This window comes from Dipodomys spectabilis, unplaced genomic scaffold (genome assembly GCF_019054845.1).
Source record: "Dipodomys spectabilis isolate Male_0828 unplaced genomic scaffold, ASM1905484v1 ptg000003l, whole genome shotgun sequence".
Lineage (NCBI taxonomy): Eukaryota > Metazoa > Chordata > Mammalia > Rodentia > Heteromyidae > Dipodomys > Dipodomys spectabilis.
In genome coordinates, this window is record NW_024870680.1 from 581,309 (window position 1) to 608,215 (window position 26,907).

Genomic DNA, 26,907 nt, shown 5'->3' on the forward strand with positions numbered 1-26,907 from the left:
AGTAAGTTTAGTATATTAAACTATTCTCCATAAATTAATACTGAATTCAAAATTTCAAGTTTGGAATAACACTCTACAATTATGGAATATAAATTTTCCACTTTTCTTTTAGAACACTTAGAGAAGGATAGGTATATATGTAAAACATAAACATATATGTACATACATATATATGTATACAGTAGCACATTCACACACAAACAGACACAATTTACAGCTTTTATTTTTAGTTTATCATTACATCCATACACCATCTTAAATCACTACAGAGGATTCTCTGAAAATCCTTTCAGGCTACTTCTCTCAAAGTCCCTGCTGCAGCCTGTACTGTGAAGGCTGCAATGGAAATCTGTCTCTTTACTTCTCTCCAGGCCTTGGAAGGATCTGCTTTGCTGTTAATATCAAACAGAGCATCGTAAATTCCTGGGAATGACTCTCCTGCATACTTGTTGTGGCTGCTTGGAGCATAGATGATATGCCTGTTGATAAAATAGTTTGCTCAATGTTAGTTGCACAAATAATATGCAAGAGGAAAAAAAAGCACAATACAATGTTAGGCTGGCTGTACAGATCTAATTTGGTTTGTCAACTGACCTTCCAAATTCAGTAACTGTCAAAGACTGGAATGTGAAATATGTGTGGGAATACATATTTTCACTTTATTGGGGGGAGGGCCAGTGTTGCAGCTTAGGCTTGGGGTCTGGGGACCGTTCCTTAGCTCTTTCACTTAGGCTGGCACTCTAGTACTACTTGAGCCACAGATCCACTTCTGGCATTTTTGTGTTTAGCTGGAAAAAAGAACCTCATGAACTTTTCCTGAAATCCTGAGATTTCAGTCTCCTGAGTTGCTGCTAGAAGTATAGGCATGAGCCCCTAGAGCTTGGCCACATTTTTACTTTAAATAGATAATTCAAAATGATTCAGAGATGAAACAATAGCAACAACAACAAAAACATTACCTAGAATGGAACAGGCTTAATAAAAAAGAATTACTTACAAATATTATTATTGAAACAACCCTATAAAATTGGTATTTTCTTGTCTGTCATGGGCAGTGTTTGTACTCAGGGGCTGGCACTGTCCCTGAGCTTTTGTGCTCAAGGCTAGTACTCTACCACTTCTGGTTTTAGGGATAAGAGTCTCATGGATTTTTCTGCCAGGGCTGGCTTCAAACAATGATTTCAGATCTCAGCGTCCTAAGTAGCTAGGATTATAGGTGTGAGCAACCTGTGCCTGCCTTGAGATCTGATCATTTAAATGGCTAAATTATTTGTCTCAATGTTTGCTGAAAAGAAGGGCTGACTTTGACTATACCTAAATACCCTCTGAAATTCAGTCCTACTGTAATGCTTTAGTCCCATTTGTCACTTGCCAACCTATTCTATATGGGCTTTTTCTCCACTTTAGAAGCCACACAAACATACTAGAATGCTGAACCTAAAGCATCAACAATCATTTTACAATTTTATAATATTTCACATGATCTAGGTGGAAGACTGTGCCATTGTTGGAGCTAAGTCAGTTCCTATACTGGTTCTAGAAGAGGAGCTTCATAGTAAACAGGCAAAAATGAATTACAAGCATGTTGCCCTGGCAACTAGTGAACCTGTTCAGATGATGCCCTTACTCTCAAGGATGATTTTTGATAATCTCTACATGGAAAGATAGTGCTATTTTTTGGCTGTCTCATTATCTAACTCATTCTTCAATACCTAGTAGGTTCAATCTAGTGTCCATGGTATTTATTAGAAATAAGCACATTTGTCAAAACTTAAGAGAAAGATCTGGAAAGGTAGCTCAGTAATAGAGCATTTGCAATTATTTAAAAATAGAGGACAAAACCTTAATGTACTCATTACCTTACTCATGTAACTGTAACCCCTCTGTACAGTATCTTTACAATAAATAATAAAAAGCTTTAAATGTCAATGTTATGTAAGTAAATAAATTTATGCACATTGCATTGACTTGATGCTATATGAATGCATAAAGACAAATATATTTAAGATAGGAATATATATGTACAAAGATATAATAAACAATTCAGTATTTGGCCGATGGGATTAGGGCTTGAACTCAGGACTTGTGCTTTTTCTTAGTTTTTTTCATTTGAGGATGGCACTCTACCATTAAGCTCTACCTCTCCTTCTAATTGGAGATATAAGTCTCTTGAATTGCCAGGTAATGGTGGCTCACACATGTAATACTAGCTACTCAGGAGGTTGAGATCTGAGGATCGTGGTTCAAAGCCAACCAGGGCAGGAAAGTCTGTGAAACTCTTATCTCCAATAAGCCACCAGAAAACCGGAAGTGGTGCTATACTCAAATCATAGAGCACTCGCCTTGAGCTGGAAGACCCAAGAGACAGTGCTCAGACCCAGAGTTCAAGGCCCACGATAAAAAAAAAAAGTCTCTTGAATTTGTCTGCCCAGGCTGGCTTTGAGCTGTGACTGTAACCCTCAGATCTCAGCATTCTGAATAGATGGCATTAGAGGAGAGAGCTACCAGCTCCTAGCTTAGGAGATTTTTCATGTATGTTCTCTCTGAACCTTCTAAATTTCCCAAAATAAACATATTCTTTTACAACTACAATAGAAAAATTAGAAAAATATAACAATCATATTATATTAAAATATCAAATATTTATCATTCATTACATGTATTTTGAAATATATTTTGAAAATACACAAAATGAATAATACTATTTACAGGCAAGAAATCAACTATAATATTTTCCACAGTTTAGAAGAACCTATAAAAGTCACATGAGATGTTTCTAACGCATTTATAAGATTATTTCTTTGTTGCTTTGTATGTCCCTCCCCCACAGTGTAACCCCCGCTTTCACTATATTTGATGTCAGTATAACATGTGGAGGAGATGGGGACAAACAAGTCATTTAAGGATTCAGGTGGACCTATTGCAACAATGAGAAGTACAAAATGTCATGTCAAAACCAGCTTTACAATGTCGGTGGGGGGTGGGGGGTGGGGGGGTATGATTGGGTGGGAGGGAGGGGGGAGGCTGGGAAGGGAGGTGAAGGGTAAACAAAGGAGGAGGCTGCAATGCTTGGTAAGAAATGTATGCATTATCCTGCCCATGTAATTGTAACCCCTCTGTACAATATGTTCTCAAATAAAATAAAATTAAAAAAAAAAAAAAAAAAGTCACATGAGAGCAAGGAGTCTTATTTTTTCTTACCTGTAAAAAGGCCTGTCTGGTAACCCTAAAGGATCAATGAATGCACGTTCCAAAAACATCAGTTGATCATTCACAATTCTCAATAATATTGGGCTAAAAAGAAAATTGACATAGTTATATCATCATGAAAGTATATATTCTCACTAGCAAATAAAAGATTTTAAATGAAACTCATTATTTTTAAATCATATGTATATCATGAAATAACATATATTACTATCACATTTTAAAATCTTATAAGATTATTGTGCTAATGCTCATAAAACTCTATTTCAGTTGACTAATGCCAGTGGGAAAAAAACGGTAATAATCTGTATGTTCAATAAAATACTTAATTGAAAAACTGAGGTATATAATTGCAAAAAGTTTTCAGTTCAGGGGTTATAATAGTCTGCATACAGAAGTATTATCAATATTGAAGTAAGATCATGTATTAATGTAAGTAGGGTGCCTGGTAAATTATACAGTTACCAGGTAACAACAAACAGTAAGTTTTTTTTTTTTCTTGATGGTACTAGCTTTTTTTTGTGTATGCCAGCACTGCGCTTGGGCTTAGGGAATAGGGACAGTTCCTAAGCTTTTGTGCTCAAGATTAGCGCTCTACCACTTGAGCCACACACTTCTAGCTAGCATTTGGGTGGTTAATCGAAGTTAAGACTTTCTGTCTTTGCTAGCTTCAACCTGCAATCCTCAGAGTAGCTAGAATTACGGGAGTGAGCTAATGGCTCCAGGCTGTTACTGACTTGAACTCAGAACCTTACACTGAGCCATACTACCCCACTTTTTCCCCTAATGGTTATTCTGAAGTCTTACTTTTTGCCTGGGCCTCTGTGTGTACCATGATCTACCTATTTTATGTTTTCTGATGTAGCTGGTATGATACATGTGGGCTGCCATGACTAGCTATTAATTGAGAGAGAAGAGTTTTTGCATGTATGCCCTAGCTGACCTTAAGCCATTATCTTCTGGATTTCAACCTCCCTCATAACTGGTATAACTGGTGTTCCATACAGATTGGTAACCAGCTAACTCTTATTATTAGATATAAACCTATCACAAACACAAGAAAGTGTTTGCTTCTTTTTTTTAAAACAATTGAAATTAGCTGGGAGTCACTGGCTCATACCTGTAATCTTAGCTACTTAGGAGGCTGAGAATTGAGGATCATGGTTCAAAGCCAGACTGAGCAGGAAAGTCCATGAGACTCTTATCTCCAATAAATTATATATATTTAAAAGCTAGAAATGGAGCAGTGACTCAAGTGGTAGCCTTGACCAAAAGAAGCACAGGGAAGACACTCAGGCCTTGAGTTCAAATCACAGGACTGGTGCGCACATGTGTGTGTGTGTGTGTGCGCACACACACACACACTTAAAACCTATTGAAATGCTAGCTAGGTATCAAACACTAACATGGAGCTCATGTTCTAAAAGATAGTGCTGAGGTTATTATTTGTTTATAAGAATGACTCAGTACAATAAAAAAATTTGTTAACAAACCCTAAGTAATACAACAATGAGTTATTACACTTAATGTAATAAATGTCATAATTTAGTGAGCAATAATCATTACAATAAGGAATAATTGCATTATTTATTTATTTAATTAGCTCTCAATTTTTATGTTACCTTAAGTAATAACAGCTAGCATTTAGTGTTCACTTAGTGCTCTGAATGCTAACAAAGTGCCATTTTTGTGTTTATGTCAGTTCTGGGGCTTGAATTCAGCTGATTTTGTGCTCCAGGTTAGTGCTCTACCTCATGAGCCACACCTCTACTTCTGGCTTTTTTCGTGTTTAATTGGAGATAAGAGTCTCAAGGCAGAGTCTCAAAAGACAGCCCAAGCTGTCCAAACCTCAATCCTGAGATCTCAGACTCCTAAGTAGCTAGGATTACAGTCATGAGCCAGAGTTGCCTCATTACAATGTTATCTTAATCTTACAAGTTGGGCAGAGTAATAATTTCATTACATAACTAAGACTCAGAGCTTTCAACTTGCCCAAGTTTATAAATAGGAAATTTGAGAGAGCATTGAAAGATCAATATGATCCTCATACCAGCACTCTGCTGACAATAGGAAGATAGGAATAACTGAAGCCCTGTCATTTAAATTTGAGCTAGCAGTGACATCTAGTTGTTCAGTACTGTGAACTCATTTTTGTGATAGTGAAAAACAGGTTTAGACTTTACATGTTAGTAATTCAACCTAAGCAAAAGAGACAATCAAAAGGTAATTTTATGAGAAATTAAGATTTCTGAATCAAGTTCACAAAACATTACAACAAATACAAGAATTCATGTGGATATATACATATATATGTATATACATATATATGTATTTGTATGTATATCCACATTATACATATACATTTATGTGTGTATATGTATATCCATGTGAATATATATACTTATGTGTGTGTGTATATATATGTATATGTATATTCTGGTAACTATATGTCTGCTTCCTCTCCCTCTCTCTTTCTCTCTCCCTCCCCTGCTCAGTCCCACCTCCCATCATGTTGTGACTACCACTCAGAGCCCTCAAATGTTCCTTATATAGTATAGAGTACACTTTGAAGCAAAGTAAACAGCATCTTTTTACTCGTGGAGCATGCTGCCTCTAGAAGGAGGAACAGTATTATATGCAGGTATTCAGGTTAGTTACAGTGTGAGAATAAAGGTATCACAGAGCCAACAGCCTGTGTCCCTTAATGGCCAAAGCATGGATTCAAGAAGAATAGGATAAACAATAAAGTGTTCACTAGGAGCTAGTGGATCACTCCTATAATCCTGGCTGCTCAGGTAGACAAATCCACAAGGCTGTTATCTCCAATATCTAGCAAATAGCTAGAAATGGAGCTGTGGTTCAAGTGGTAGAGTATGCATCTTAACTGTAAAGCCAAGGGAGAACAAAAGGCTTCAGGTTTAAACCCCAGATCCAGTACAAAATAAAATAAAAGGAAGAAGTATTTTTTCTTTAGATTTTAACATTTTAGTTGAGAAAGTCAATATCCAGTTTAATTTCTTTATTTAGAATTGACTACATTAAATACTGGTGTTTCAGAATTTTACATAGCATATTAAAGATAAAATTTAAGTTTGTGAGAATGTATTCACTTTGTTTAACCCTTTTGAACAATTAACACATATTACAAAATGAATGACAATAATGTAAAAGAGTCTGTGATGTAGACTCTAGTGGGAGGAAGAAAGGCAAATGGAGACCAAAAGCTGGTCTAGAAGTGAAAGAACGAAATCCACATGCATCAAGACTGCCCAGGTGATCTAGATACTGGTAACTCATGCCTATAATCTTAGCCACTCAGGAGGCTGAGATTTGAGGAAGGTAGTTTGAAGCCAGCCTGGGCAGGAAAGTCCCTGAGGATTTTGCCTCCTCTGTGGTTGAAAGTGGTAGAGCCCAAAAATGTACGGACAGTGCCCATGATCTGAATTCAAGCCCCATGACTGACAAAAAAAGAGTAATTCCTTCCAATTGTGTCTATTACATACATAAATAAATGCAGTACATACTTGCTTTTGTCTATGTCTTGAAGTCTTTTGCTGAACTGAGAAGCAACTTCTGTAAAATTCTCAACAGCAGAAAACAGCGAATCTGAAATGGAAATGATCAAAAGGTTGAAAAATATAATTTCTAATCCAGGTGATATTGTACATGCCTGTAATATGTCTGAGGCAGGAGTTTGATACTAGCAACACATCCAGAATCCATAAATAAAATACACAAAGAAGCAAGCAAAAGAACATAATTTCTAGTGACATTGTTCTATAGGTCAAAAAATATGAATGGGGGCTGGGAAGGTGGTTCAGTGGTAGAGTGATTGCCTCTCATGTATGAGGCCCTGGATTTGATTCCTCAGTACCACATAAACAAAAAGCTGAAAGTGTCACTGTGGCACAAGTGGTAGAATGCTCACCTTGAGCTAAAGAGCTGAGGGAATAGTACATAGGCCCAGAGTTCAAGCCCCATGACCAACAAAAAAAAAAAAAAAGAAAAAAAGTGAACAACAGAGAAAAAACCCTCTTATGTGCTTTAACAGTTATTTATATTTGTGCATTATGAGATGTGATCATCCATGAAAAAGAAAATACACTTAGGTTGAACCATAGTGCAATATTTGATCTGACAAAAGAACAATATGAATGATGACTTAGATAGGGTGCTGAAAGCCAGCTGAGGCTCACATCTACAATACTAGTTACTCAGGTGGCGGAGATCTGAGGATCATCAGTTCAAAACCAGCTCAGACACAAATCTAAGATATTTATCACCAACTAACCATCAAAAGCGAAGGAAAGCTCAAGTGTGAGAGCATTAGAGCACTAAAAAGCTAAAGCAGTACAAGACTATGAGTTCAAGCCACAGTACCAGCAAGCACACATATACACACACCCTCTAGGCCATTGCATTTCAGAAATTAATGGTAATACAAAAATAATGACTTTCAAAAGACCATTTGATACAAACAATATATCAATATATTTTTTAAATAACCATACCAAATGATACATGGTACATCTTCATCTCTTGTGGATATTTCATTGAGATATTGTAGATTTTGTCAGCATACATTTTCAAAGCTACAGCATAATTTTCACAGTCAAATGGGAGCAGGATAGAATTGGCCAATGCAAACACCAGCCCTCCTCGAACCTGAGCCACTGTGAGGTGATATTTAAATGTGGGATCATAAAATTTTTCCACCAACTCATATGTCTCATAGACACTATGATACAGTGGATAGCTGCTGAATTTGTTAGTTTCCTATGGAAGAAAAAAATTGAAATATCACCTGTAAGATAATAAGATTGATAGCATGATTCTCACTATTAGCATTAGTAAGAATACCTGATGAGTAATAAAGAACATTACTTATGAACTTCAGAGATCTTCTTAGTCAAGGGGTAACGGCATAGTATTTGTGTCAATTATAATAGGTGTACATGACATAAACAAAGTTATCAAAACATTCCTCAAAAGGAGATACTTATGAAAGATGTCAAGCTGAGCACCAGTAGCTCACTAGTAGCTCACACCTGTAGCTGAGATCTCAGGTAGCTGAGATCTGAGGATTGAAGGCAGCCAAGGCAGAAAGTCTGAGATCCTTTAGTGTGTGTGTGTGTGTGTGTGTGTGTGTGTGTGTGTGTGCGCGCACGCGCATGCGTGCATGCGCGTGCGCCCATCCTGGGGTTGTGAAATCAAGGTCTGGATGCTGTCCTGAGCTTCTTTTGCTCAAGCATAGTGCTCTACCGCTTGAGCCAAAGCTCTACTTTCAGCTTTTTTGGTGCTTAATTGGAGATGAGTCTCATAGATTTTCCTGCCCAGGATGGCTTTAAAACATCATCTTCAGATCTCAGCCTCCTATATAGCTGAATTACAGGCATGAGCTACTGGTGTCTGGTCCTGTGAGATTCTTCTCTGTAACTATCAAAGAGCCAAAAGTAAAGCTGTGTCTTCCATGAAGACAGTGAATAGAAGAACGGACAGTCTTGGCTGTGAAGGTTTTGGTAATGAATCTAAATGAATCTAAAATCTAAATGAATCTAACAATCTCACTATGGAGATTGGAGGGATGTTTGAAAGGCATAAGGAAAGCCAAGAGCATATGTAAAAGTCAAGGAAAAAAAAGACTTTTCAAGCTTTTTTGGGGGGGAGAGGGGTGGGGTTGGTCGTGGGGCCTGAGCTCTGGGTCTCGGCGCTGTCCCTCAGCTCTTCAGCTCAAGGCTAGCGCTCTACTACTTGAGCCACGGCGCCACTTCTGGCTTTTTCTATTTATGTGGTGTTGAAGAATCGAACCCAGGGCCTCATGCTTGCAAGGCAAGCACTCTATCACTGAGTCACCTTCCCAGCCCCACTTTTCAAGCTTTTAATGGTTGATTTATGTCCTATTATTTTTTTCAAGGTGCTTGTTTTTCCCACCTGAACTTGTCTACTTCTTGCTAGGCAATCTGCTAGTCCCCTGTTCCTGGAAGGTCATTGTATTGATGCTGAACTTACTGTGGACATCTAATCGATTTAGTATACTTTAGAACTTCTGGACTCAAATGATTACAAGCATGTACCACCACACCCACTCAAGGTTCTTATTTTTACTACTGATATAAAATAGTAGTGTGCTGAAGGGACTGAGACTACAGTTAGCCTGATAAGAGTTTCACTTCAAGCTTCACAGCTCATTGCCAAAAATTTTAGCTGTTCACTTGACCTTTCTTCCTGGAACTTTTATATATATGTAAAATATAGATAACATTAATATTTCTTCTTATCATCATCACCATGTAGCACTGACTAATCTTGAATCCAATGGTAAGCTATTAAAGATTTCCTGTCTGAAAAGAAGAGCTATCCCAAGAGGAAAGACCTAAAGATATTTGCTGTGCATTGCCAGCTGTCTTTATAGATTTTCTTTTATTTGTGCTGTTTCTGGGGCTTGAATTTAGGACTTTAATTGCTGTCCTTTAGCTTTTTTGCTCAAAGCTGACAGTCTACCACTTGAATCATACCAGCTCTACTTCTAGCTTTTTGCTGATTAGCTAGAGATAAGAATGTCTCAGGTTTGTCTTCCCAGGTTGGCTTTGAACTGTGATCTTCAGTTCACAGCCTTTTGAGTAGCTAGGATTTAGGAGAGAGACACGAGTACCTGGCAGGGGATTTGAGATTAACAGGAATATGAAGTTAAGTCCAATCTCCTGTTCTATTCTAATAGCCCTATATGCAGCAAATAAATTCTCTCTGTCTCTCTGTCTCTCTCTCTCTTTTCAAGCTCCTAGGGCTTGAACTCAAGGTCTGGGCGCTGTTGCTGAGCCTCTTTGTGTTCAAGGCTAGTGCTCTACCACTTGAGCCACAGAGCCATTTCCAGATTTCTCTGAGTGGTTTATTGGAGATAATAGTCTTACAGATTCTTCTGCCCAGCCTGGCTTTGAACCACTATCCTCAGATCTCAGCCTCCTAAGGAGCTAGTATTACAAGTATGAGCCACCAGTGCTTGGCTTAAATTGTCTCTTAAATTGTAGCAAGTATCAGAATTTTTTCCTTAAGGAAAAACTGAAAAATGAAAAAGTAGTAGGAGAGAAGCTATTATTATTCATAAACTTGGAGGTAGATATTAGAACGCAATAAAACTAACGCTTTTAATTTGATAAACAAATATAAGGTTAGAATGAATATGAAAATTAGATAAGAAGCCATTGTTTTTTCATTATACATTTAAGCAACTAGTTGAGATTTTATAAGTCATATACTTGTTACTTTGATAAAAATAAAAACTGAATAAAAATCTGTAATAAAATGGGATGTGACTTCTACATTTTCACTATTGTCTAATGATTTGTTATTTACTTAATGATTAGAATCATACTATACAAATGAAATTCCAAATATCTGCAGTTCGATATGGATTGTGAATGAGAATGAGAAGAAAAGATCCAAAGACAATTCCTACATTTTTAACTTCAGTGACTAAATGAGGAGATGGGTAGCATTGCATCAGGTGAGTGACACTGATCAAAATGCATTATACTTATAAACTAATATAGCAAATTAAAATTCCTGTGTACAGCTACTTAAGGATAATTTTATAAATTAAAAAAAAAATCAAGCCAGGAGCCAGTGGCTCACATCTGTAAGCCTAGTTACTCAGGAAGCTGAGAGCTGAGGATCATGGTTCAAAGCCATAGAAAGCACTAGAAAGCTGAAAATGGCACTGTGGCTCATGGTAAAGTGCTAGCATTGAGCTGAAGAGCTGAGGGACAGCATCCAGACTCCGAGTTTAAGCCAATGACTGACCAAAAAAAAAAAAAAAAAAGCCAATGACTAAGGTCTGAGGATCATGGTTCAAAACTAGCTCAAGCAAGATTAACTACTACAAAGCTGGAAATGGGCTCCCCTTCCAAAATGGCAGCCTTCAGTCATGCACAAGTGTTAGACCTGTACTGGGCAATGCTGAGAGAGAGCAAGCATTTCAACTCCTACAACTACAGAACGTATGCTGTCAGGAGGATAAGAGATGCCTTTAGAGAAAATAAAAATGTAAAGGATCCTGTAGAAATTCAAGCTCTAGTGAATAAAGCCAAAAGAGACCTTGGACTAATCCGTCGACAGGTCCATATTGGCCAACTGTATTCAACTGACGAGCTTATCATTGAGAGTCAAGAGAAGCCAAGGACCTAGGGACCAAGTCACCAGCAGCAGCCTGTGGACCACCTTCAGCATCCATTCGTGTGCAGCCTGGGGGCTTCCAATACCAGCTGAACATAGCTTTTTGCTTCTCTGACCTATAGAAGATGAAACTGAATCTTACTTGCATTCTATTGCAGTCTCAGTGTGAAAGAATGGCTGTCCTTCCTCTATTCAAGTGTTAGAATGAAGAGCTGGAGATCACTCACAATAATACTATGTATTATTGAGTCTCTTCTCCACCCTATCCCCATCTTGCAGCTCATCCACATTTGTATAGAACATTTGCAAGACTTTGTTTCTTGGTCCTTAACAATAAATTGAATTGTGGCCTTAAAAAAAAGCTGGAAATGGATCTGTGGCTCAAAGTGGTAGAACTAACTTTGAGAACAAAAGCTCAAGGACAGCACCCAGGCCCTGAGTTCAAGCCCTAGGACTGGCAAAAACAAAACAAAACAAAAATGAGTGACTGAGTGAATGTTCCACCTCCAAATAAAATAGAAAATATACTTCACAGATAGGCGTATTAGGGTCGGTGGCACTTATCACACAGTTCAGAACACAAGAGGCAAGAAATGTCCATCAACTATGGGGACATTTTTCCTTTGCTTTCAAGTTCTTCTACACCTCTCAGGTTCAAGCCACCTTTTGAAGTCAAAATTGTACAAAGTATTCAAAAATTCTGTTGACACTTACCCAGTTTTTAGTATACCGTGCTCTGCCTGAAGCAATTCCAAGTCTTTGGAAAAATACTTCAAAATCATTTCCAGACCCCAGCTTGCTAATCCTTTGAAGGATAAAATAACAGAATTATTTCAGAATTTTTTTTCCATTAAATTCAGATTAAAGATCAACTAAACTAACTCCATTCTTACTATTGTAAATTTGATAGCCTTTGTCATTCAACAAAAAATGCTAGGGTTCTGATCACAAAATATTGACTTCTGTAAGACTATTCTTGAGGTGATATTTCCCGAGTCACTTTTTTTTTTCTTTAAAGATTCCTGAAGGTGTGGCAGAAGTCAGTGGTTTAATGCCTATAATCTTGGCTACTCAGGAGGCTGAGATCTGAGAATCACAGTTCAAAGCAATCTCTGGCAGGAAAGTCTGTGATTCTCCCATCTACTTAACCAGCCAGAAATGACCAGCCACCAGTGGCTTACAATTCCTGATCACAGGAGGCTGAAGTATGAGGATTGTGGAAATATTTCTCCAATTAACCACCAAAAAACCCAAAAAACACTTGTTCAAGTGTTTGAATGCATACCTTGACCAAGAAAGCTAAGGGACAGATATCCAGGCTCTGAACTCAAGAACCAATAACAGCATGCATGCACACACACACACACACACACACACACACACACACACACACACACAAACATGTGTGAAGAGTTTAGTTTCCTTCAAATTACTTTATTTAAATTTTCATCTGTATTTTCTATGTCTGATAAAGTAAAAGAAAGCAAAAATAAATAAAAGAAAGCAACCAATTTCCTGATAATTCAGAAGAAAATTCTTCCCTTGATAATTAAAATTATTCCTATTATTCACACACAACTTAGAAATTTATTTTTCTTCCCTTGCTTGCAAAGGCATACCAAGGCTGATGGGATGCTTATGATTATTAGGGAAAACAATACATATATTAAGTGCATGATTGGTAAAGAATAGTTAGAGGGTGACAACCTGATAGAAGTATGAGTAAACTACTGATTTCTCTATTTTTTGTTCCAGTCCTGGGGCTTGAACTCAGGGCCAGAGCGCTGTCCCTGAGCTTCTTTTTGCCCAAGGCTAGCACTCTATCACTTGAGCCACAGCACCACTTCTGGCTCTTTCTGTTTATGTGGTACTGAGGAATCAAACTCAGGACTTCATGCATGCTAGGCAAGCATTCCACCTAAGCCACATTCCCAGCCCTACTGTGATCTATTATCTTGACTAAAACCTTTAAAAAAATGTACTGTATACTCATATCATCTATTCTAATGAGAATCATGTTTAGTGTCAACAGACTTACTTTCAAAACACATAGTAATAAGTTATTAATAAACCTAAATATACATATTTTAGAGAAATTACAAATTTTAATAATGATTGAAAGAAAAGTACATTTTACTTCCAAAACAATCTCACATAACAATCAAATTTGGAGAAAAAGTTGGGTTATTTACTGACCTGGGCACACCACTGAACTCAGGTGAAGGGCTCTTTTTACTCCAGCTCTCATAAAGAGACTTGCCTTCAAAGTCTTCATCAGGGCTTTGTAGCTATTCAAATTAAATGTAAGATAAAAAGCACACTTACAAGTGAAGATGCATTCAAATTCAATGTCCATTCACTAGGGAATGAGCAGCAAACAAGGCATGTAATCTCTGTATAGCTGTTACTAAGATCCCAGGCTGAAGGGATAGCTCAGTGTTAGCTTGCCTAGAATTTTAGAGGCTTTAGGTTCCATCTCTAGATGGTAGAAGAGTGACAAAGCTAAGGGAGAGCACAGTATACACATGAAAAGAGAAAAAATTAAAGAAAGGACAGAAAAGAGAGGAAAAAAAGAAAAGTAATGGGACCAGTGGACCGGAGTTGAAGGTTAGAATGGGAGTTATGAGGTCTCACCTAGTCCCTGTCCAAAATGATTTGTTGCGTTTATGCATGCTGTATTGAAGCAGGCTAGATTAGGGATCTCAAGGATAAAAACCAAGATCCAGGGGGTCAAGAATAAGCACAGTTTTCATAGTAACCTGAAGCTCCTTCTCCCCATTAGATTATAGATGTTAACGGGGCTTTCTTTCAGCTTTGAGCTAATGATTTCTCCAGCACTCTGGATGGATAAGTCTCTCTTAAAGAAAAATAACTGGCAAAACTCATTCTTGTATAAAAGGAAACCATGTGTGTTGAAGGAAAATAAAATCACATAAAGATGGATTTTCTGGTCTTAAAATTAGGAAATATTACTATATTTCTCAAAAATATGTATCATCTGTCAATTAGGGAGACTTGGTTTCTAGAAATACTAAACTTACCAGTTCATAGATGTAGTTATTAGAAGAATGCTGTCACAGCAAATAACTAACAGACCACATGGTCAAAATGAAGACGCATGCACAGAGACAAGGACTCTAGATTCTAATGTGGAGAGTCTTGTCTTACCAGGGACTTAGCTCTTCATATGTGCCCATATCTCCAGGCTCCTGGGATGTGTTTTACTATCTTCTTTCCTGCTTTGTTTAATAAAACTTAAACTCCTTGTCTAACTAGAACTTATCCTTAAATTCTTTTCTGTGATGATGACATCAACTCAGTTGAAATAGGTGCCACCCACATGACACCCCACCTCCCAAGCTCAGTACCCAAGTACTGGAAACATCTTAGTCCTGTTCTGGTCAATAATAGTCTCACAATCATTTAGAATCTTTAGCTCCTACTGTGGACTATAAACCAGTAATAAAATTAAGAAAAATCATAGGAGCAACACTCGGTCAACTAGTGTATAAATTATAGAACTTTGATAAGCAATGTTCTTTGAGCTCCATTCCCTCCTTTGCTAATTGGAGATAGTAAATGTAATGCTACCCAAGGTTTGACCTACAGGAGTGAGTGTAGGGAGAAATAAAGAAGTATATGTAGTCAGTTTGTTAGAAATGATACTCTAGAAAGCCAAAATCTGTTGTATGGAGCAAAGGTGAATTACTAACATCATCAATGTTCAACATAAGCAACTCAAAAAGACATTGTTAGTTATGTACCTGTGGTAGCTAATACCATCATCTAGCTACTATGGAGGCTGAGATCTGAGGATAGCTGTTCAAAGAGTCCAAGAGACTCTTAACTCCAATTAATCTCCAAGAAAAACCAGGAGAGGAGCAGTGGCTCAAGTGGTAGAGCACTAGCCTTGAGTAAAAAAGCTCATAGACAGTGTTTGGGCCCTCAGGTCAAGCCCCCAGATCAGCTGCACCCACCCCCCAAAAGAAAAAAATATAATTATTTTTTACCTCTTTTGTTAGATTATATACTAAGCTGTACATCAGTGGTGTACAATCAACTCTTAGAGTGTAGTTTCCTGAAAGATAATATTGTTTGTTGTTATTCTTTTACTCCAAGACTACAATAAGCACTCTAAACAAAATTATCTTTTTCTTTTTCTTTTTTTTTTTTTTTTGCCAGTCCAGGAGCTTGAACTCAGGGCCTAGGCACTGTCCCCAAGCTTCTTTTGCTCAAGGCTATTACTCTACCACTTGAGACATAGCACCACTTCCAGTTTTCTGGTGGTTTATTGGAGATAAGAATCTCACAGACTTTCCTGCCTGGGCTGGCTTTGAACTGCAAGCCTCAGATCTCAGCCTCCTGAGTAGCTAAGATTATAGACGTGAGCCACCAGTGCCTGGCACTTGCATCTTTTTCCATTTATGTGGTACTGAGGAATCAAACCCAGGACTTCATGCATGCTAGGCAAGCACTCTACCAGTAAGCCACGTTCCTAGCCCCAAAATTATCTTTTAAAACCAATGTTTAAGCCTGGCATTGGTGGCTCATGATTCTATTCCTAGATACTTAGGAGGCTGAGATATGAGGATCATGATTTGAAGCCACCTTGAGCATGAAAGTCTGTGAGACTTGTATCTCCACTAAACTACCCAAAGAGCTATGGAGCTATGGCTCAAGTATTATAGACCTAACCTTGAGGAACAAGAAGCTCAGGGACAATGCTCAGGCCTCAAGTTCAAACCCCAAGAACAGCAATAAATAAGTAAATAAAGAAAAAAATTCCATGTTTAGGCCAGGAACCTATGGCTTATGCCTGTAATTCAAGGTATTCAAGAGGCTGAAATCTGAGGATCACTGTTCAAAGCCAGCCAGGGTTGGAAAGTCCATGAGCTACCTTTAAAAAAAAAAGGAAGGAAGGAAAAGAAAAGAAATTAAAAATCTGGAAGTAGAGCTAAGGCTCAAGCTGTAGAATGGTAGCCTTGAGCAAAAATGCTCAAGAACAGTGCCCAGAACCTGAGTTCAAGTAGCAAGACTGGCACACAAGAAAAGAAAAATGTCAGGCATTGGGAAAGTACACCTGTAATCCCAAAAGTGAGGAGATGCAGGCAAGAAGATGGGAATTTTCAGGCTAGGCTAGATTAGTTTTAAAAGAGTTTTAAGCTATCCTAGACTAATGAAACTAGTTGTAAAAAGAAACATCCTGAGTGGAGTGTTTTGGTGCATGCTTGTAATCCAGGCTACTTGGGAGACTGTAGAAGATCTCAACTGGAGGCTGGCCCCAATCAAAAAATAAATACATGAAGACAAACCTTATCCAAAAAAATAATAAAAGAAAAAAGGGCTTGAGGAACATGGCTCAACATTTGAGTTCAAATGCAATTACTACAAATAAAATAATAACAAAACACAATCCTAAATGTCATCTAGAATAAAATGTATATATAGCAAATTCAATTTTAAAGCAGCAGGGCTCTTGTAAAAATGTAAATTGATAAAATTCTGTACAAACTAGGAAACACAGCCAGCAACAACTAACAGCAGGTACATAGATGTTATACCTACACATAATTTAGCCTTTATGTTTGAACTGAATTTTAGAATTTCTTATTAGATATAGTAGATGAGCAGCACTAGCAAAAACCAGAGATTTAATTTTTTTAGTTAGGCAGAGTAAAAATGAACCCAAATACAACAATGTCCAGACATGTATTTTATATATACGTCATATTATATATGTAATATATAGCATATATTATATAATTATCTACATAATATATAATATACTATTATATATACTATTACACATTATAGATTATGTGTATATAATACATAATATATATTTTATACTTATTCATTATATATAATACTATAGCATATATATATATATATAGATATAGATATATATAAAACAGGGCATTTGCAGGTCCCTTTACAGATAGTAAACTTGTACATTAACCTTGTAAATTTTTGTAGAACATTTAAATAAACCTTAGACACATATATACATGTTTGTAGTACGGTATAACATTTTAATCACTTAATATAAGAAAGTTTTATATATAATAAAGAAATATTTAAATTAACCCTGATTAGTTAGACCTTAGTTTCCTTTGAGAACTAATAAAATTATCAGAAAAGAAGGCTTATATTCATTTTCTTAAAAAAAACACAAGGTATTTTTTTTAATTTAAAACTTAAAGGGAAAACTACCTTTCCTTCAAGTCATTTTTTTTTAGAAACAGAGAAAAAAGTGTCTAAGCTGGGACTTGAATTCAGGGCCTTACATTGTCATAAGATTTTTTTGCACAAGGCTGGCATTCTACTTTTTGAGTCACACTCCCATTTTCAAAGCAAAATATTCTAAGGCATAGAATTTGGTGTTGTACCATGAGTGCATTAAATCTTGACCATTACAAAATTTTGACAATTTTGAAATTTTTGATCACATATAGAAACCCTCATAACTTTTATCTTTAATATATTTAAGGTCTATTTATACCATTCACATAAGTCAGTGATGTGTACATATGTTTGCAATTATAACAAGGAACTTGTTAATGATGGTATAACACTGTTAGCCATAATTATTATCCTAAAATGCCACATGCACAGGAAATAACAAAACTTCTAAACCACTTTTTGAAAATTTTTAACTATGGCTAGTATAATTTTATCATCTATACTTTGGATCCTTCTCTAAGAAATTTATGATCAAATTCATGAAAAAAGAAATTCTAGCAAGTACTTTTTTACAGTTATTGTCATCTTGGCTTTATTGTTGCATGAGACAACATTAAATTTGATGCTAAAAATAGCCAAAAAGAAGAGTTTTCTCCAGTTCAATGCAGAATGCCAGATTCTAAGCTTATTTCATAGTCTATAGTTCTTGCCTGTAACCTTAGCTACTTAGGAGGCTGAGATCTAGCAGAAGACCTCCATCTAGACCTTTCCACAAAAGACACAGATTATGCATCAAAAAGGCAAAATCCCTAGGTCACTCGTTACTCTAAAAGGGAACTGACTCTTGCCTGGGAAAAAGAAAAGACCTTCATAACATCTATGACCTCCTCAAGGAAAACAGCTCACAACTTATCTCAAAATGGCTAGAGTCAATCAGATTTGTATTCCTAGTCTTGGGATACGGATAGCCCCTTAGTGAGACAGCCAGGAAAAACAGCAAAAACCATTCAAAATTTAAGGATTACCAGTATCTACCCTATTCCTACAAGTCCCAGATTTTAGTTAATCCTTTTATTCTATATGTAACTAAAAGACAAGTTATAATATTAAAAATTCTTATTCAAAGGTAGGAAAAATTCTGCTAAACCTTATTTTTCAAAACAATTATATGCTGTCACATTTGAATTTACATCTCAAAAATAAAACTTACTTTTCTTAAGATCTTAAAACAAAAACAGATTCCTCAAAGAATAACTTGATGTCATCTGATCCTAGTCAATTCCTGGTCCAGAGGCCTATTCCTGTTAACTGAATTTCCTATGTCATCTCCTAAATTAGATACAAAAATTAATTTACAGAATTTTTTTGTGCTGGCTTAGATGCTGTCTTTAGCTTTTTCACTCAAGGCTGGCTCTCTACCACTAGAGCCACAGTACCACTTCCAGCTCTTTTGTGTTTTTGTTTTGTTTTGGGTGCTAGTTGTGGGGCTTGAACTTGGGGTCTGGGCACTGTTGCTAAGCTTTTGTGCCCAAGGCTAATATTCTGCCACTTGAGTCACAGCTCCACTTTGCTGCCAGCTTTTTGGTAGTTAATTGGAGATAGAAAGTCATGTGGTTTAGCTTAGAATCACCTCCCTCCCATCTCAGCTCCAGAGTAACTAGTATTACAAGTGCCTGGCTCCAAAATGAAGATTTTGGTTCCCTCTTTCCAGTCTATTTGGTTCCCTCTTAACAGTCTATTTTCAGCATCAAATAACTAGAGAGAACAGACTGTGAACCTTATATACTCTTTTTAAGATTATAACAAACTAAAATCATTTAGGGGCAAAATGAGGCAGAATATAGACAGAAGAGGAGGTGGGGAAATTACATTAATTTAAACAAATAAATAGGGATACAGGTTGGCCCATTGCAACAATGAGATGTACAAGACACTAAGTTGAAAAACGAACATTACAATTTAGGGCGGGGTGAGGGGGGCTGTAGTTGAGGAGATGGGAGGGAAGGGATGGTAGGGGAAAAACAAAGGAGGAGGCAACAATGCTTGATAAGAAATGTACTCATAGCTGAGCGCAGGTGGCTCACACCTATAATCCTGCTACTCAGGAGGCTGAGATCTGAGGATCGTGGTTCAAAGCTAGCCAGGGCAGGAAAGTCCCTGAAACTCTTATCTCCAATAAACCACCAGAAAACCGGAAGTGGTGCTGTGGCTCAAGTGGTAGAGCGCTAGCCTTGAGCTGAACTGCTCAGGGACAGTGCCCTGGCCCAGAGTTGAAGCCCCATGACCAAAAGTTACAGTTATGTGTAACTGTAGCCCCTCTGCACAGTATTTTTACAATAAAAAACTTACTTTACAAAAAAGGTCAAGACTTAGAAGTGAAACCAGGAAGTAGATAAGCTAGCCTCCATTTGGTATTAAAAAAAAAAAAAACAAAAAACACTTGGAGATATATCTGGGGCTATCTAGATCTGTCTTCTCTTAACCATGTCCATTGCAGCTTTGTTTTCCATAGCCAAAATATGGAATCAACCCAGATGCCCCTTAGTAGATGAATGGGTTAAGAAAATGTAGCATATATGCACAATGGAATTCTACTCATCCATCAGAAAGAATGATATTGTACCATTTGTTAAGAAAATTGAAAGACTTGGAAAAAGTTACATTAAGCAAAGTAAGCCAGAGTCAAAGAAACATAGTCTGCATGGATTTTTAACTTTTTTACTATACATGACTGTATATAGACCCTATTGAAAATTTTATAAAATACATTGCTGAAGGAAAAGACAAATTGCAGAACTATTTAGATGTAGTACAATCTCAAAAATCATTATGAAGTAATAACAGGGCAAGGTTGACACACAGAGCTTTAACCTTTCAGCTTCATGACCATGGGAGAGTTACTTAAGTTCTCAAGTCACAGTTCCCTCTTGCAGGCAACACATAATAAACTAATTTTGTAAAAGGACAGTTCACTAAATAAACATTTGGATATAAAGCAATTAAGACAGTTGTTTTATACTGTTGGTACTATGTGTGCACTGAATTGAATATAATGCGATAGAAACACTCCAAACTCAGAATGTCCCTTTGGAAGCAGGATTAAGCTTAAAAGTCATTTGTTTGCAGGTTTTACTTCATTTGTAAATTTCATACTGTAAATTGACATGGAGAATTTATTATATTATTCGGGGAATTAACATTTAACAAAAACTTTAAGCTGGTACCTGTGGCTCACTGCATGTCATCTTAACTACTTAGGAAGCTGAGATCTGAGGATTGTGGCACCAAGCCATCTGGGAAAGGGAAGTCTGTGAGATTCTTCAGAAAAAAAGCCAGAACTAGAGCTGTGGCTCAAGTAGTAGCAGGCTAATCTTGAGCACAAAAGTTCAGAGATAGCACACAGGCCCTGAGTTCAAGGACTAGCACACACACAAAAGGTAAGGTAAGTATCCCTAATGTGTAGTATATCATATGTACTCTGATTAGACCCTGAAACTTGTGAAGACACAACAAATTTGGTCAGAGGGATGAAATCAGTTAAACCCTGTGTGTATGTGGTGTGTGTGTGTGTGTGTGTGTGTGTGTGTGTGTGTGTGTGTGTATGTGTGTGTGTACGTGCATGCTGGTATGAAGACTTGAACTCAGAACCTGGGCACTGGTTAGCTTTTTTTTGTGAAACTACTGTACAGAGGGTTACATGGGCAAGATAATGAGTACATTTCTTATCAAGCATTGTAGCCTCCTCCTTTGTTTCCCCTTCCCATTCCTTCCCATCCTCCCCCTGCCCTCCCCACCCAATCCTCCTCCCCCCCCCAAAGTTGTAAAGTTCGTTTTTTGACATAATGATTTGTACATCTCATTGTTGCAATGGGTCTACCCGTATCCCTATTTAAATGATTTGTTTTTTCCCTTCCCCTCCACAAATTATACCAACATCAAATACAGTGAAAACAGGGGTTATACCGTGGGGGAGGGATATACAAAGCAACAAAGAAATAATCTTATAAAATGTGTTAGAAACAATCGCATGAAAGAAAAAACCATTTGAATACATATCTTAGGGTTCATCTCCCTAACATCAACTTATCTGAGCTTTTCTGCTTGACTCAGACATATACTAGTTATTGCAAATAAGGGAAACCATGGGACCTATGGTTTGGCTTGGCTTACTTTACTTAATTTTTCCAAGTCTTTCCATTTCCTAAAAAATGGGGCAATGTCATTCTTTCTGCTGGAGGCATAGAGTTCCATTGTGTACATGTACCACATTTTCTTGATCCATTCATCTACTGAGGGTTGGTTCCTTAGCTATAGTAAATAATGCAACAGACAAGAGTCTCATATCTAAAATATACCTGGAACTCAAAAAATTAAATCCTCCAACAACAAATCTTCAAAGAAACAACTGCCCAATAAATAAGTGGGCTAAAGACTTAAAAAGAAACTTCTCTGAAGAGGAAAGAAGGATGGCCAATAGACACATGAAGAAATGCTCAACATATCTAGCCATAAAAGAAATGCAAATCAAAACAACATTGAGATACCACCTCACCCCAGTTAGAATGGCTATAATCAAGAACTCTACAACAGATGCTGGAGGGGATGTGGACAGAAGGGAACCTTACTGCATTGTTGGTGGAAGTGTAAACTTGTTCAACCACTTTGGAAAGCAGTGTGGAGGTTCCTCAAAAGATTCCACAGAGAGCTCCCCTATGACCCAGCAATTCCACTTTTGGGCATTTACCCAAATGTTCACAAAAAAGACCACACTAAAGCTACCAGCACGACTGTTTATTGTAGCATTATTTACCACTGCTAAAATATGTTCCTTAGCTTTTTCACTCACGCCTGGTACTCTACCACTTGAGCCATACCTCTACTTCCTGCTCTTTGCTGGTTAACTGGAGATAAGGATGTGATCTACATAGAAGAATCTTTATAGGAGTACCAATAATAATAATTGTAGAAATAAAAATAATTTGCATAGGAGTAACAATAATAACCTATGTAGAAATAATAATTATTAATACTTTTGGACATTCACTCTGCAAGGTATAGGTCTGGGATTTTGCCCATATTAATGTGAGCATTGACAAGAGGTAAGAAAGCTCAGATACAAAAAGTCAAACAGGTGGATGTTACTAAGCCAGGAATAAACTCAGACAATCTGACATGAAAAGCTGTCCTCTTTCTCTGGGATGAGAAAGAACTTACATGAACCATATAAACTAACTGCAAGACAAAGAGATCAGGCACATGAACAAAGGAGGAATGTAAAACTCCATGTAACTCCCTCAAGGTGTTAGGTCTCAACTACTGTCATGCTCAACTTACATTAGTAAGTGATGCTAAGCCTGTGCCAGTGACTCAAACCTGTAATCTTAGCTACTAGGGAGGCTGACATCTGAATATTATGATTCTAAACTGGCAGAGATGGACAAATCTTTGAGCCTGTTTTCTACAAGTAATCAGTACAAAGCTAGGAGTAGAGATGTAGCTCAAGTGGTAGAATCAGCCTTGACTGAAAAACTGAATTCAAGCCACAGTGCCAGCATAAAAAAATAACCAGAAAGATCCATAAGGTTGGAGTGCAGTGTTGTGGATTGTTTGCTTCCCCTGGAAATCGACCCTCAATGTGCATCAGTACAACCTCGTGCTTACTTAGAAGCACATCCTGATATCTGCTAGAAGATCATCTTGGAAAGCAGTGATTTTGTGGTGGCTTATTATAATCCTAGCTATTCAACTGGCTAAGATCTGAAGATCAAGATCAAACACAGAACTCCGGGCAGGATAGCTACAGGAAAGAATGTGAAGAAATCAACCCTTCTCCTAGCTATGCCCTATAAAACACCTCACCACCCTATCTCCCTCCAGTACATCTCATACCACAATTCATGGTGGGTAATTAGTGCTCAGTTTAAACTTAGAACTTCTCCAGAGGGGTGGAAAAACTCATCCTGGACTAAGCAAACTGAGGCATTTGCACAGCAGAAATTTCCATGTCTTCATCTGACCTTTTCAAGAAATCCCTGCTTACCGCCTTCATGCCTCTTACCCATATACTTGAAATTATGGGATGGTGACCATGAACTTGCATAGATTGCTTGCAAATAAAACACATCTGTCAGGTCATGATGCCTCATCTCTCTAAGACCAATTGCTCTTCATTACCATGTACTCTTCCCACCTATGGGTACCACAGTTGAGATCTGGAGCCATGAGTTCACTCTTGAGCTATCAACTACAGAAAGCTGTTTTCTTTAATGGTGTACTTTCCCTCTCTAATAAACTCCTTGCTTTACCAAATTTGTGTGTGTGTGTGTGTGTGTGTGTATGTGTGTGTTGAATTCTTTGATAAAAATACCAAGAATCTGGGATCTTAGCCTCTGAGTCTCCCCAGGGATAAAAAAAAAAAATGACAAAAAGAACCAGCTTCAGATTCCCTAACCACAGCATGTGAATGGCTTGGTTCTGTGTTAGTATAAACTTTATCAGTAAAATTGCTGCCTCTAGTAAATCAGATCTTGTCTTAGGAGTCAACAATATTCACCTTCTATAGACGAATCAGCATTAATATAGGCCACACCACGTTCTTGAAGGATCCTGGAATTCTCCTGTAACAACAAACAATAAGAAACAACACTACATATGCATGTAGTAGAGCTTTCATCTCCTCCAGTGTGTGGTTCCCAGGACCCCAAAGTCAATTCGTCTCCCCCAGTACACTGTTCCTAGGACCCTAAGGTGAAGAGAGGCCTTGCTTAGGCTCGGGACACAGGGTTCCATGCTTGAGTCCCTGTTTCCTGTAATAGCCCCAACATCCTCTCAACAAATCTCACATTTTCACTTTATCATTTGAGTTAAGCAATTCACTTTCTCCATTGGTGTTTAGACAATGATGTCTTTTGGAGAAAAGCAGATTTTCGCAAAATTAAGGGCAAGAAAACAGCAGATCACACAATGACTTAAACACAAGTGATGATAACACGGTGCTAATGAGAATTTCTGTAGTATCACCTGAGCCACAAAATGCCTGCACAGAAATGTTTTAAAATGTGCCAGTACTGGAGCTTGAACTAAGTTTGTTTCACTTAAGGCTAGCATACTACCACTTGGACTAGAGCTCCACTTCCAGCTTTCTGTTGGTCAAAAAGATAAAATTCTCACATTCATTTCTGTCTGGACTAGCTTCAAATTTCAGTCCTTAGATCTCAGCCTCCTGAGTAGCTAGGCATAAGCCACTGGCTCCTGGAATTTAAATTTTTTGGTTTTTGGAAGTTCTGCTAATTTAAAAAAAAAATTGGTTTTGCTCATGCTTGGCCAAAACCATGCCCAATAAATTCATTAATAAGGTAAGCTTACTATAAGTCATAACTTCCTACTCTGTACCCATAAAAAGACACATAGACTTCTACTGAATGTAGATTTCTGAATTAAGCTGGCCTATGATAGCCACAAACCTGAAATTTTCACGAGTGTTCATTTGAAAAAGAATTCAATGAGGTTAATAGTGAGAAACAAGTGAAACTTGTTAACCATCTACATATAGCAGTTAACCATCTACATATAGAAATAGAGTTAATTGGGGTTGGAAAGGTGGCTCAGTGGTAGAGTGCTTGCTTTGCATGCATGAGGAAACACATAAGCAGAAAAAGCTGGAAGTGGGGATGAGGCTCAAGTGGTAGAGTGCTAGCCTTGAGCTGAAGAGCTGAGGGACAGCACCCAGGCCCAGAGTTCAAGCCCCACAACCAACAACAACAACAAAAAAGTTAACTTCTTAACTATAATGTAGTTTGTCCTAAAGCAAACATTACCTCTTACATTTTCCAGAGGAGATACTCTCACAAATATCTCACTATTTAACAGAACGCTGCCTGATTCATAGGGAATAAACTACTTCAGTCCTGGGATGGAAATTTTATCAAGGAAGACATGTATGAAGCCCTTCGGTCCCGTTCTTCTGTGGGATGGCGCCACCTAGTGGCAGGCAGTAATCCCTGCACAGTTTTAGAACTAATAAGAAATTACTCAGTATTGCTATCAATGTAGACTGCATCTCCAAAAGGCATCGTTGATTATAACATAAAAATTTGAAAAGTATATATATAATATATATATATATGATGGCATAATTCTGTAATATCAGCACTGTGAAGGATGAAATGGGAAGATCAAATACTTAAGGCAAACATGGGCAACACTGTAAGCAAAAACTTAATTTTGATGAGGATCATCATCATCATCATAATGATAATATAATTTGAAACAAATCATCCTCCAATAAGATTCAGATTTTCGTAGGCACTGGTGGCTTATTACTGTAATCTTAGCTACTTAGGAGGCTGAGATCTGAGCATTACAGTTTGAAGCTGGCCTAGGCAGGAAAGTCCATAAGATTCTCATCTCCAATAAACTACTAAAAAAAAACCAAATGTGGAATTGTGACTCAAATGCTAGTCTTGAGCAAAAAAAGCTCAGGGACAGTAGTTAGGCCCTGGTGCATGTGCACATGAACGTGCACATGTGCACACATACAACTTCAGCTTTTTCTGACATCAACATAAATCTTTCTTGTAAAAGCTTCATCTGAATAATGTACAAGGCAATCAACATTAAAGGCCTGCCTGTGCAGAAAGTTGGCCAAACCCCATCGCAATTAAAAATCTGGTGTAGTGGTATATACCTGCCATCACACAGCAACACTGGAACATAAATATAAGTATCTTAGTTTGGCCTTAATTAAAGCAAAAGGGGGCTGGGATGTAGCTCAGTGGCCAAAGGCTTGTCTTGCAAGTACAACATTCTGGGTTCAATCCCCCAATACCAAAAAAGAAAAGACAAAAAATGCAGTTAATTAAAGCAAAAGGGGCTCAGAGCATGGTTCCAGTGAGAGAGTGCCTCTTTAGCAATTGCAAGGCCCCAAGTAGGAACAATGGTACTACCAAAACAAAGAAAAAGGAAAAAAAAAAGAAAAGAAGGAAGGCGGGGAGAAAAGATGGAAGGAAGAAAAGAAGGAAGGAAGGAAGGAAAGAAGGAAGGAAGGAAGAGAGGGAGGAAGGAAGGGAGGGAGGAAGGGAGGGAGGGAGGAAGAGAGGGAGGGAAGGAAATCTTTATAATGTTGTATTTATTTATGAGTATTCATTTTATGTAATTTTTGGAGTGTAGTAGGAGCCAAATAAGTACAGCATAACAGAAAGTTAATGGTGTAAATATTAACATTGGACATATTTACTAGAAATTAATTCTTCTTCAAAAATCCAACAACCCATGCAGATAAAATATGTTTCAAGAGAACTTCGTAAACACTCAGTGTGGGACTTCTACTTGGATTTCACATTGTTTAAT

The 26,907-nt window shown here is 37.5% G+C and overlaps 2 protein-coding genes across 2 annotated transcripts in view; one reads left to right on the forward strand and one right to left on the reverse strand.

Moving 5' to 3' along the window:
* Positions 1-205: 205 nt before the first annotated feature.
* Positions 206-26,907, reverse strand: part of Folh1b (folate hydrolase 1B) — an 80,628-nt gene continuing 53,926 nt past the window's right edge. Inside the window, exons 12-19 of the mRNA XM_042689542.1 lie at positions 24,113-24,176; positions 15,387-15,454; positions 13,573-13,664; positions 12,091-12,181; positions 7,719-7,983; positions 6,732-6,813; positions 3,202-3,294; positions 206-479 (exon numbers count right to left, since the gene is read on the reverse strand). Coding sequence (XP_042545476.1) covers positions 290-479; positions 3,202-3,294; positions 6,732-6,813; positions 7,719-7,983; positions 12,091-12,181; positions 13,573-13,664; positions 15,387-15,454; positions 24,113-24,176 — 945 coding nt within the window. The 3' untranslated portion in view covers positions 206-289. The remainder of the gene's footprint in view (positions 480-3,201; positions 3,295-6,731; positions 6,814-7,718; positions 7,984-12,090; positions 12,182-13,572; positions 13,665-15,386; positions 15,455-24,112; positions 24,177-26,907) is intronic.
* On the forward strand, positions 11,112-11,728 carry LOC122115942 (LYR motif-containing protein 4-like). Its single transcript, XM_042689553.1, has one exon. The coding sequence runs from the start codon at positions 11,113-11,115 to the stop codon at positions 11,386-11,388; it is 276 nt and encodes a 91-aa protein (XP_042545487.1). The 5' UTR covers position 11,112; the 3' UTR covers positions 11,389-11,728.